The sequence below is a fragment of the Rattus norvegicus genome, chromosome 17 (assembly GCF_036323735.1).
Source record: "Rattus norvegicus strain BN/NHsdMcwi chromosome 17, GRCr8, whole genome shotgun sequence".
NCBI lineage: Eukaryota > Metazoa > Chordata > Mammalia > Rodentia > Muridae > Rattus > Rattus norvegicus.
Genome location: NC_086035.1, coordinates 76,762,604 through 76,775,799, shown reverse-complemented (window position 1 = coordinate 76,775,799; position 13,196 = coordinate 76,762,604). Strand labels below are relative to the sequence as shown.

General features: G+C 44.4%; 1 protein-coding gene across 6 annotated transcripts in view; it reads left to right on the top strand.

The window, feature by feature from the left end:
• Positions 1-13,196, top strand: part of Usp6nl (USP6 N-terminal like) — a 128,084-nt gene that overhangs the window by 90,154 nt on the left and 24,734 nt on the right. For all 6 annotated transcript variants that reach the window (XM_006254233.4, XM_006254232.5, XM_063276241.1 and 3 more), the window contains 2 exons: positions 6,353-6,460; positions 12,447-12,556. In XM_006254233.4, the coding sequence (XP_006254295.1) occupies positions 6,353-6,460; positions 12,447-12,556 (218 nt within the window). The remainder of the gene's footprint in view (positions 1-6,352; positions 6,461-12,446; positions 12,557-13,196) is intronic.

Below are 13,196 nucleotides of genomic sequence, written 5' to 3'. Positions count from 1 at the left end.
GCTCCAAACCTAAACGGCCACAGAACCACAGTCAGGTAGTTCTTTCAAGTACAATGGCGTTCTGTGAGATCAAGGAGTTGGTGCAAATTATCATTCAAAGACCTAGAGAAGTACCTTTTTCTGAGGTAACCATTGCATTTGAGTGGTACAAGAGTGTCACTGCAACCTGTGCCCAAGAGCTTAGAGTTTATTCAGTTAATGTTTTCTGTACTGCATCAGGAACATTTGCTAAAAACTGTAAAGTACAGGCACGGTAGTAGCCCAGGGAGCCCTGTTGCCTTGGTCCGTGCCCAGTGCTCAGAGCTTCACTGCCATCTCTCTCTGCCATCAGTGCAAAGCCACAGTGAAAATGGAACGTGGCATTGTGTTCATCCTTGGAAATGGTTTGGCCCTGAGCTTGCCAACCACTGACATCTCACCTTCATGCGAGTAAACTTTCCAGACGTAGTAAAGGTGTCTGCACATACCTGCCTTAGTCAGGGTTTCTATTCCTGCACAAACATCAAGACCAAGAAGCGAGTTGGGGAGGAAAGAGTTTATTCAGCTCACACTTCCACATTGCTGTCCATCACCAAAGGAAGTCAGGACTGGAACTCAAGCAGGTCAGGAAGCAGGAGCTGTTGCAGAGGCCATGGAGGGATGTTTCTTACTGGCTTGCTCAGCTTGCTCTCTTATAGAACCCAAGACCACCAGCCCAGGGACAGCACCACCCACCATGGGCTGGGTCCTCCCCACTTGATCACTAATTGAGAAAATGCCTTACAGCTGGGTCTCATGGAGGCATTTCCTCAAGGGAGGCTCCTTTCTCTGTGATAACTGCACCTTGTGTCACGTTGACACACAGAACCAGCCAGTACATAGCATAGCTCCTCCGTGTGCACACAGGTGATTTTAATGGGGGGGCTGTAGGGGGCTGTGTGCTAACTAGGGAGAGTAGCACTAGCTTGGCCTATAGACAGCACCTAATAAATGCTAGCTAGACATGCAACGTCTTTAAAAAGGAAAAAAAAATCCCATCACAAAACATAGCCAACTTTAGAGGGCTTTTCCCTATTTCTTTACTCTTTGAATTTTAAAGATTACATTTATTTAGTGTGTGTATGTATATGCCATATACATATTACAGTGTGCATTTGGAGGTCAGAGGACCACTTTGAAGAGTCGGTTTTCTTCTACCATATATGGGCGCTAGGTTTTGAAGTTAGGTTGTCAGGCTTGGCCACACCACTTTTACCTGCTGTGCATTGCACTGGCCTGTATTTCTTTATACTGTTCCATGAAATTACTCCCTCCCATATACACACTTGTATAAATACTAATTATTGTATGTCCACATAACAAGAATTCTGCAGAACATCAGTTCCTTGGGTTTTAATTGTTCTGACATAGAGGCAGCCTAGAGGGTGAGATAAAGCTGGTGGAATGTTTTTAAACCCCAGACTATCCCTTAATAACTGTAACATAGGACAATAGTTGTGGCCATCTTTAGGGTTCCTGGAGGATTAAATGAGTTCAATAATGAGGATTAAGTAAGTAGAGTGCCCAGGAGAGGCTGTTCCTGGTGTTGGGAGATCAGAGCCATGCGAAGTCTAGTCAGGGTTCCTTGTTATAGAACTCTTCAGCTTTCAATGAGGACAGTGTCCTGCCTTAGAGGACACTTACTGTGGAGAGCTCATGGTTATGGGGTGTCTCACAGAGATATATCACTGTGCCTTCTTTGTGAGCATCCCAAATGTTCTTATTTTAAAGTCAAACTCTTACATTTTATTTTACAGCAGAGTAAGTTCATTTTGTGTTGTGGAGTCTTTGTATCAGCATTGGTTTTAGACCTTGAGATATCTTTAAAAGAAGTCACTTCTTTTAAAGGTGGGGAGTTAGGTGCAGCACCTGTGCTCTTGTTCAGTAGCACCCCACCCTCAGACCTGCTCGCAGTGACAGTCCTCCTTTGTGGGCAGATCGCTCAAGCACTGATGGCAGGATACGTCTCTGAACATCGCACCTACACTTTAGTCTCGCATTCTGTCTAACAAGGTATCTGTAGAATTATATGGCTTTATGCTATTCTCCAGTACACACGCATCTGCCAAAGTCAGTCAGTCTCTGATGATGAGCACTTCTTTCTGCTAGGCTATTACTCTGACAGCAACCTGCTAATGCAGTTCCCATTAAGAAGGATTTTAGCAGAACTATTTCTTTGATGTATAATTTTAAAGCACTCTCCTATAACCGTGGTGGTGGAATCATTTGATAATATGTATGGTCCAATTTGGTGTGGAAAAGAATGCACCTTCCAAAAGAATTATCACCTTCACTTCATACATTAAGTTGCACTGATGTAAAAAGGTAGTAACATTTTATTTTTGTTTCTTCCAAAGAGAAAGAGGAATGTTTTCTTTTTGGAGTTCCTGCTTTCATGGTAATAACGTAGAAAGATCCAAAAAATGTCTTAATATAAACATGGCTCTAGTGGAGCGCATTTGGAGTTTCAGAGCTGAAGTGTCCGTGACAGTTTCCATGAGGGTTGTGTTGCCTGTGTTCTCACAGTGGGCCTGCCGCCATGGCGGGGAGTTTTGTGTGTTTCCTTCCTCGTAGGTGGGAGATGTTTGTGAGATGTATGCTTACATCACAGACATCATGGTGTGGTCATAGAGAATTGCTAATAATGTGGCACGAATTGAGAGAGCCACAGGTGGAAACCGCATTACAGTTTGGTCAGTAAGCTGTGCTTTGACGTAATGCCTAATGTGTTATAACATTTCAAGAGCTTCCATGATGACTGACAAGACGTGTGTAGCCATAGCAAGTGCCTACGAGTGGCCAAACATGGCCACCCCATAGCATCTGAGGGGGCGGGTTCATCAGTCCACAGTCGCACTGTCCTGCACATTAGGTGCTATAGTGTCTGTAAGTACCAGTGCCCAGCATCTGTCACCTCCAGGACAAGCATCCTGTAGACAGTGTTGAAAAGAAGGAAGCTTGAGGCATTTGTACAAAGCAGTTTTTCCTGGATAATTTTGACCTGTGGCTAAGTCTAGAGATAAAGAACCATGAGTTTGTAGAGCTTAGTGTGTATTTGAAAACTAAAGAGCGTAATTAAAATACTCATTGTAGAGCATCGTTATTTTTTGTTCACCTTCGGTTGGATGTCAGAGATGCATCCTTTTATACTCTTCCTAAGTTCAGTTGTATTGTTGGTTTAGTGCTATCTACTCTTGAATTTTAAAAACCGTTTCTGTCATTTTTCCATTTATTTTAATAGTTATGACAAAACAGTATGCTGTGGTCCTGAAAGGATGACCTTTGTTCTTTAGAAATATAAAATCACCTGGGCGGGGATTGGGGAGGGGGTGGTGTGGTGGCACACACCTTTAATCCCAGCACTCAGCATTTGGGAGGCAGAGGCAGGTGGATTTCTGGATTCAAGGCCAGCCTGATCTACAGAGACAGTTCCAGAACAGACAGGGCTACACCGAGAAACCCTCTCTTGAAACTCTCCAACTCACACTCCCCTCTCCTCTCCTCTCCTCTCCTCTCCTCTCCTCTCCTCTCCTCTCCTCTCCTCCCCTCCCCTCCCCTCCCCTCCCCTCCCCTCCCCTTCTCTCTCCCTCTCCCTCTCCCCCTCCCCTCTTCCCTCTCCCCCTCCCCTCTCCCTCTCCCCCTCCCCTCTTCCCTCTCCCCCTCCCCTCTCCCTCTCCCCCTCCCCTCCCCTCCCTCCTCCCCTCCCCTCCCCTCCCCTCCCCCCTCCCCCCCCTCTCTCTGTGTGTGTGTGTGTGTCCTGTGGAGAGGGCAGCGGTTGACATCAGGATTGCCTGTCCTTAGTCTCCTGTACCTGTGTGTCATGGGTGCTGTGTGTGCGAGTGTACATGCGCATGCTGGGAAATGAGATGAGGACCCTGCTGCTTGGCTCTGCCACTCTCACGGAGTCTGGGACTGCCACATCAGCTAGGCTGGCTGAGTGCGAGCCTCCAGTCAGCCTGTTCCGTGGGTGCTAGAGATTTGAACTTTGGCCCCTGTGTTTGCACATCCAGTGCTCTCACCCACAGAGCCACCTTCCCATTGTCAGGGCAGCCAGCCTCAATCAAGAGTTTTCATTTTTTATTGTGTCCTTTGTCTTGATCATTGTAGAAATCTAACCCAGAGCCTTACGCATGCCAGGCAGGCATTCCGTCACTGAGCCCCAGCCAGCCCCCCATCCCCACCCCCCACCCCCCACCCCACCGTCACAGGCTCTCTCCACGGCCTGCAGCTCATCCACTCGGCTAGAGCGGTTAGCCAGCGACCCCAGGGACTCTCCTGCCTGCCTTCCTGGCACTGTGATTGTAGACACACATTACTGCACTGGGCCTTTACGTACAATCTTCCTCTTTAAATGGTTGGTAAGATTTTAGGCTTATCACTGGCAAGTTATTTATCTTCGTTATGACTTATTTCCATGTGTGTGCAGTTGAGTTGTTGGGATAGTTAGATGGTATACACATACAGCAGCTAGTTTAAACTGGTTTCCTGCCAATGCTTATGTGCAGAAATGGAGAGCCAGGGTGAGTTGGTACCGTGGGTAGGACACTGACAGCATGTCAGTGCTTCTTTTGAACATCAGCTCTGGGTGGCCTGATGACCATTGGGTTTTTATTTCTTTCTGGAGTTTTCTTGCTTTTTTCTCTTAATTTAACAGTGTCAACTTGACCCCCCTCTAAGTATATGTTATAATATACATTGAGCATTCTTCATGTGAAATATTAAAATTGGAAATGCTATAGCATCCAAAACTTTACTCACAGGATACTACAAGTAGATAGTTCCACACTCGGTCTTATTGTGACAGATCAGTCAAACCACTGATGCTATTACCACAAGGGGCTGGGTGTGGTGGGACAAGCTTACCATCAGTTCTGGGGAGGTACAAATAGTTGGATCTCTGCGGCATACTGGTCAGTCAGCCTAGCCCAGTAGAGGCCTTGCTTCCAAAGATGAACGTAAACAGTACCTGAAGAATTATGAATAACACCTATGGTATCATTTGGTCTTGGCTTACGTGTGTGTAAGATGGGTACCCACCCCCTCCCAAGCACATGCACACTCACACACACACAGAGGCACACACACATGCACTCACACTCACACACACACATACACATAGACATACACACACATACACTCACACACTCACACGCACAGAGACATACACACACATACACACATACATGCACACTCTCACACACATTCACACATGCACACTCTCACACACACACACTCACACACACACACACACACTCACACACACAACCTTCCAGCTTATTTGTATAAGTTGTGTATGAAATAAAAGAATGAAATGCTTAGGCTTGGGTTTCATTTCCTAGATATGTCACTAGGTATATCTAAGTGTTGTGTAGTCTAAAGAGATAAGTAAAATCCAAACTCTCTTTATGGCTCCTGCCGTAATTTATCAATCATTTCTTAGTTTGTATGTACATTGTTAAGTTTCACAGTGTTGTTATGCATCACATTGTAATGACTGTAATGACCCTAATACTTATTTTGAATGTACTTTAAATACATAATTATATGAGAGGGAAGTCTGTTGGGTAATTGCATGCATATTTCAAGGACCTCAGATGATCATGATTACTTAGGTGCCTATTTCTTTGAAAAGCAACATTTTGTCTGGGAATGGAGCTCAGCGTAGAGAGCACCTGTCTACCATGTGCATGAACGTGGACTTGACTCCCCACACAGTTATGGAGGGAGCAGGAGGAGTCCTTGTCTCTTTTCTTGATGGAGGTTTGCCCACTGTTTTGTCTGGCCAGATGGGGTTAGTGCCAATTACACAAAGGGATGAAGGGTTAGACCTAGCTGAGGTCTGAGATGAAGCTCCAGGGAGGTGGTGTTAGGAAAGAGGTTGGACGTTCTTTCTGCACTCCACAAAGATAATCTCAGCAGCGGCCACTCTGCTGTTTGGCTCACCCTCTGCCTGTATGGGGGAAGGTAGTGTGTAACAAATAAATGTATAAATAAGATGTTTACAGTTTACCAAATAGTATTGGCTCTGCTCTAAGGGACTCTGTTGTAATAGCCAAGCATACTAATTTACCAAGGGTCCCTGACATTTCTTTTGTTTTTTTTTCCTGTTTTCTTTTGGTAGTTCTTTATTTTTTCCTTCTGTGATTATGTTTCCCCTTTAGGATCTAAGAACACAGAAGTGACAGAATATAATTGAATTAACTAATTAAATTTTATTTAAAAAGTGATCATGAATACCCGAAAAAAGCCCTGACAGATACCGAGTGGATCCGTGGCGGGACTGGCTAAGCTTTTGTCTCTTTGTAACCTTGTCCAGTTTCCTTTGCTTTAACAGTTCCATCGACGAATTTACAAAGGAATTCCACTCCAGCTCCGAGGTGAAGTCTGGGCCCTTCTTCTTGAGATCCCTAAAATGAAAGAAGAAACAAGAGACCTCTATAGTGTGAGTAGCTAAACCGACTATGCCTTTGAACTAAAATGTAAAATAATTCCAGTTTTTAAGGTGACATGATATTCTCCTATCGCTTGAACTTGTATTGAGATCACGTGCCACTGAGATTTCGATGCTTCCTGGTTTATTTTGTTACTGCCAGTGTACTCAGATTTGAAATAAAGTATTGCCTGTATCAGCTGGTATTGTTAGACACAGATAGCGATCCCTTAGTGCTGAGGCACATATGAGGGAACTTCTTCCCTACACTGGTATTATAAGGAGTTTATGGGGTCACAGAAGCAGAGCCCCACTCCCTGCACCTGCCTGCACGTGGCTATTCAGTCAGAATAAGAAAAAAAGTCTGTTCCCAGGACAGTCTAGTATTTCCATTTTATTACTATGAATTAAAAGTTAGACCTTTTGCCGAGTGATAGTTTCGTTAAATTGCATAATGATTAAATATACCTCCTTATCACTTTAGCCATAAACTTTCTAAACCTGTTTATATTAACCTTCAAAAAGAATAGGGGGCTGGGGATTTAGCTCAGTGGTAGAGCGCTTACCTAGGAAGCGCAAGGCCCTGGGTTCGGTCCCCAGCTCCGGAAAAAAAAAAAAGAACCAAAAAGAATAAGAACTTTACATTTAAAATTCTTAGAGCCATAGGTTTAAAGTATGTTTCTTAGAAATGGATAGAAATGGTAGAAATGAATAGAAAATAAATGGGATGAATTACAACACAACAAATGGAGGAGAAGAAAAACCAGTTTAAACCCAGCCAATGTAAGAGCACTTTAGTGAGTTCACCATGGGTGAGCTCAGATGAAAGCTTGCCAAATGAAAGACAACAGGCAGTAGTTAGACAATACTCGGTTTATGAGAATACGGGACTTCACACAGAGAATGAGTTTGTGTTTCAGAGCATTAGAGTTTGGAATTATCTTAGAGTACTAGTGAGATATTTCTTATGAGTGTGGAGGTTGTAGAAGCCATGTTCAAAGGGAAGTATGGCTGAGAGAACACATGCACATGCAGTCTAACTCCAGAACAGAGTACCCAGTATGCAGTAGGTACTCAGGAAGTATCTAGTTAATGAAGGAGCGTAGAGAATCCCACAAGTACAGAGTGCTTGTACGCCGTACTCCCCGTCAGGGCTGCTGGAGCCAGGAGGTGTAATGTGGGTGACTAAAGGCCTCAGAAGCCTGTTCTGTGTGGCTGCAGGACATGGCTGCCCCTCAAGAGAAGGAAGACTCTTCCTGGCCTTCTGCCAGTTTCTGGTGGCTACCCACAGTCGCTAGTGATCCTCGTCTTGTAGCTCTGGGGCTTCTCTGCTTCCTTTGCCACATGTCACGTGTGTCTGTGTCTTTATCTTGCCTTATAAAGATGCTAGTCTTTGGATTTGAGTCTTACTGCAGTGAGCCACCTGCCCTTAATGGTGTCTTCAGAGTCTGTTTCCAGAAAAGGCCACACGCACTGGCTCTGAGTAGACATAAACTTGGGGACACTCTTCAACCTGATACACTTTATTTTGGGTGCTTTCCCTATATAAAGTCATCCATCGTATGAGCAGTTAGTGTAAGATAGTAATTTAGTAAACCCAATAACAACAAAACAAAGGAGCGTAAGAGGTTCCAGGCTTGTTACTCCGGTCACTGCCTTCAAACATCCCAGATACTGTTTAGTTCCCGTCATGACATCATTTGATCATCTCTTCTTTTCCTGACCACCCTTTCCTTGTCACCTTTACAACAGTGGCTCATGTTTCTGCCTACACATCTCTGTGACCTGGTTCTTCGTTGTTTAGTCTACCAAGGTGTTGTCATGGAGCCTGGCATGTTGTGTGTATATTGTCCTTTAATGTCACCTGAGGCTTGCCTGTCCCTTCTTAGAGCAGACCTCTGTTTGGTGTTAAGCAGCACATAGAGATGCAATGTCCAGAAAGGTTGCTGTCTGGGAGGAGATGAGGCTGTGTAGAGATGTTTACTGCTAGGTAGGGCCTGACATTTAGACCACAAAACAAAGGCCTTGACTGAGTGGAAAGGAGGAATAACAAAAAGAAATAGCTTTTGATGTTCGGGAAAGTAGACTAGGTAATGTGGGGACCGGAGAGAAGGAGGATTGGGCTTCAAGGCACTTTGGAACACCTTCTGTGATTCCCTCCCTTCAACTGGGATTGGAGCACCATAGTACTGTGTTTTAAAAACATCTTCCCAATACTTTCATGGGCGCTGTCCGAATGCTCTGCCGGAATTATCTTTCTTAAGTCTTGCCATTAAGGTACCACCCAGCTTTACCCCTGCTTTCCGTACAATCCTCCTTCCACGTAACAGACAAGGAGCCTGAGCTAGTAAGGTCACGGTATGTGTTCACCCAGGGTGAGCCTAGAACAGGATTTAAAATCTAGTTAGCTTTGACTCTGAGGCAGAGGTGCCCTTTTTTCATTTAATTATACCCCGTTTGTATCTGTCTGTCTTGTATTTAGCAGCATACCTTAAAATGCAGAAGGTCTGTCCACCATGGTCCTAAGGCCTCTCTGAGCCTGGCTCGGGGTTCTGGGAGGAGCCCCATGGAGAGATCTGTGCCCTCTGCTCTGCGGCCGCCTTGGCTCATAGCTCCTCAGGTCTCTTTCTCTTAGTGAGAGCATTCATTAGTGAATCACCGTGACTAGAGATGTGTAATATAGATCCAACCGGCTCTGGTGCTGAGTGCTTCCTTTCCGTGCGTGTGCACGTGTGTGGCGAGCTTAGGTCTGTGTTTGTTTCTCTGCATCTTGTGCATTAGCTTGTAAACATTTGAAAACATGGATGATATTTCTGCCCTCTTCTTACCTGGGCTTTGCTTCTATTGTAAGGTCTGTGTTATGATTTTCATGTCTGAGAAGAGCCAGTTTTGTAGATATGTTAGGTCTTCTTTTCTCCAGCTAAATATTATTTTAAGACATTTTTTTGCCAGCTTTTACCAGGGGGCCTTTAAAATAAGCAAGCCCTCTGTACTTGACCATTTCCTTAACAATAAAAAAACAAATATATACCGATTGCTGTTTGAATAGTTTCAAACCCTTAAACACACTGTGGTGACTCATGGTATCTTTGGGGTATTTTATAACGCTGAGGATAAAACTTGAGTCCTCTCATTCACACACACACACACACACACACACACACATAGAAATATTATCCCACTGGGCCATACCCCCCCAAACCATTCTCGTATTTCAAAAGGCTGCAGAAGGTAGCACCTCAAAAAACACAACACTTAACATGTATACACATACGTAACAGTCCCATGTTACTCTAGACATTGTCCACATGGCCTTTTTCTTCCTAACTTAGAGATCAAAGTTATGTTTTTTTTTTTAATTAATTAGTTAGTCGGAATTGTCTTTAGTTACAATTTGTATTACCAGTATATGGTAAATAAATCTATATGGGCATGTTTCTGGATGGCTATTTAAACATACCTAAGTACAAGTCGTAAATGTTAATTTTTTTTTTTTGTTAAAGATAGGCAATGAAAACAGTCATACTTTAGTCACCAAACTGACAGGAGAGGTTTTGAAAGGAAAACATATAATAAACATATAATGAACAAGAAAACGGAAGAAATAGCCCTGCTTCCTTCTGGAGTGCGGAGTGCAGACAGGCATGTAGTGAACGTGCAGACCTGAGGGCGCCGAGCCCTGTGCTGGCGGCAGGAGACTGGAGAAGCACGGGCTGTATTTAAGTCTCCTCAGGACTTGGTAGCTGCCACCCTCAGGTACCTCAGCAAGGAAAGGTAAAGCTGGACCCTGGCGTGGTTAGGAGTCTGTGGGAGAAGTAGGCAGAGCCCCCAAGTCTCCTCCCGCCCAGGCCCAGGGCTGCTGGTCTCTGTCTGGGAGAAGGGGAGCAGCTATCTTAGTGTGCAGGGCAGCATAAGACCCCAAGTTTCTGACAGTTAGTTTTCACCCAAGAATGCTGTCCGTCAAAAACAGCAAGAGCTGGGAGGACATCCTCTGGGAATGTGACAGGACAGAAAGACAGACACTAGAGTTGCAGTGGCCACGCTTCAGCTGCCCTGCCACATCCCCACCCTACAGCAACGTCACTGTTGGGAAGTCCCATCTGGGCACACAGTTTTGTTTAATGTCTTACTTTCAAGTAAAAGCTGATCACAAAGCATTAGTAGTCATTTGAGGAAAGGGACTTAAACTGGAGACGAATAAAAACAAGTAGAAAAATACACTTTTAAGAAACAGATTATAGAGTAAGAAGGAAACCTAAAAGATTGTTAATATCTTCAGAGAATGAAATCTGTATTGCATCCATAACACAAGCATAGGAAGTCTAAAAAGGAGCGTTCTATAACAGCTAAGAACTTAAGAATATAAACAGTATAATAGGGATAAAAAACTTAATTGAAATAACAATTGAAGAGATTTTTCAGAAGATAAAAGTTAAAGGCATGGATATGAGCACTAATAGAGGAAATCAGGAAAGTGAGCTGAGTGCTTTGAGTTCCCTCATTATAACAACCAAGCTCCCGAAATCAGGGCAGGGGTGGGGACGGACTTGATAAAGGAAGGAGCAATCACTAAAGATGCTTTTTCAGAGACGAGAAATGAGTTATAAAGTTGAAAGTGCCCGAGTCTAGATGAAAATAAATGCAAATCAAGCAAAGAGACGGGCAACTTCCAGACATGGAGCTAGCTCCCACCACCTGCCAGACATGGAGCCTGCTCCCACCACCTGCCAGACATGGAGCCTGCTCCCACCAACTGCCAGACATGGAGCCTGCTCCCACCAACTGTCAGACATGGAGCCTGCTCCCACCACCTGCCAGACATGGAGCCTGCTCCCACCAGCTGTCAGACATGGAGCCTGCTCCCACCACCTGCCAGACATGGAGCCTGCTCCCACCAGCTGTCAGACATGGAGCCTGCTCCCACCAACTGTCAGACATGGAGCCTGCTCCCACCAACTGCCAGACATGGAGCCTGCTCCCACCAACTTGCAGAGAGGAAGAGACCTCACGTAGAGAGTGAGAATTCCAGAGGTAGCACAGGAGACCAGAGAACAGTGAGTCAGTGCTTTGTGAACAAAAACGCTCAGTCTAGAATTCTCAGGCAGCTTCCCAGTCATGTAAAGTGTAAGTCACCAGGTATTCAAGGAGTCCAAACCTTTACCTTCTGTAATGTGTGCCCATTTACTGTAACTGTTGGAGAATGCAGTCCTCCAGGACAAGGTCAGATACCAAGAAAAGGGAGATGTCAGACCCAGGCATTGGGGACCCAGGCTCAGGGCAGAGCAAAGGGAACCTCAGCACATGGAGAAGACCAGAGGGAGTCACCCCAGGACCAGCCACTCTGGCTGAAGCACCATGCGGGTTGCTTTAGGAGAAAGTTTAAGAAGCTGGCCGCTAGGCCGGGCTTGATGGTGCATGTCTTTTATCCTAACCTTTGGGAGACAGAGGCAGGCAAATCTCTGTGAGTTCAAGCCCAGCCTTGTCTTATGTAATGAGTTCCAGGACTGCCAAGGCTACATAGTGAGACCCTGTCTCCATAAAAACCAAGACATGAAGAAAAGAAATTGGTCAGTGTTCACTAGGCCGTCCTGAGAATTCCACTGTGTACTTCAGACTTGCTGTTGGGTTCCCTATAAGGATGTAGAAAGTGAAGCAAATCACGCAGTCACTAATTCCAAGGAAAGAAAATGCTCAGCCAGAGAGAAAAGGATTTCCTCATAGAGTGAGTGGCTCAGCTATCGTAGTCCTGCAAACTCTGGAAGTTCCTGCCCCAATTCTCACTGCTGATCCCATGAAGAGAAAGGGAGGGAAGGAGGGCTTTGAGAGGAAGGAAAGAGGTTTTTGTATGTCTGTTTATATTTCTTAGATCTTTCTTAGCCCTACCCTCTGCCATATGTAAATGAAAAAAGGTTTTAATGAGGATTATTTTATTATTCATTATAGACTTCTAGCAATTAGTTTTCATAAAAATATGTTTTCTTCCTCTCTTTTTCTTCAGAAATTAAAGCACAGAGCACGGGGTTGTTCGCCTGATATCAGACAAATAGACCTTGACGTGAACCGCACATTCAGGGACCATATCATGTTTAGAGACAGATATGGTGTCAAGTAAGTGAAGTTTAAGTGTTACAGAGTGTGACTGGCATGTGTAAATAGTCTTTATTAGAGTCTTTAAGGTAAACCGTGCTTATAGAATGTCTTGTTTGGATTATAATCTTTATTTAGGTCCTAAAGGTTTTTACAGATTATTTTTGAGTTCATGTTGACTGAAACTGGAGTCTAATTTAATTTAACGTTTTAAAACACTGACACAGTACATGGCTGTAAAATTGTAGGGGGGCATTTTATGATCTTAAAATTCTTAAAAATATTTAGTGGACACTAGGAAGGCTGAGGCAGGAGAATTGAAAGTTTGAGGACATTTATAAAGTAAGAACTTATATGTAAAACTGTTAGTGACAAGGTTATATCCCTAACTGTGACCTCATGAATAAGTGGAAATTGAAAGTAAGAAAGTGACTTAAATGAGAAGTTAGTGTATGGAGTCCAGCAGAGTGCTTATACTTCTACAGGAGGGCAAGCCATCACCCCATCTGTGTGTGAAGGAAAGGGGACTGTTTGGCTGATCTCTGTATCTTCCGAGTCCAACCAGCAAAACAGAACCCGTAGGAGATATGTCTTAAGATTGGCGTGACCAAGAAGCAGCAGGCTTCGAAGCTCACACTTCAGTCAGTTTTAGATAATTTCC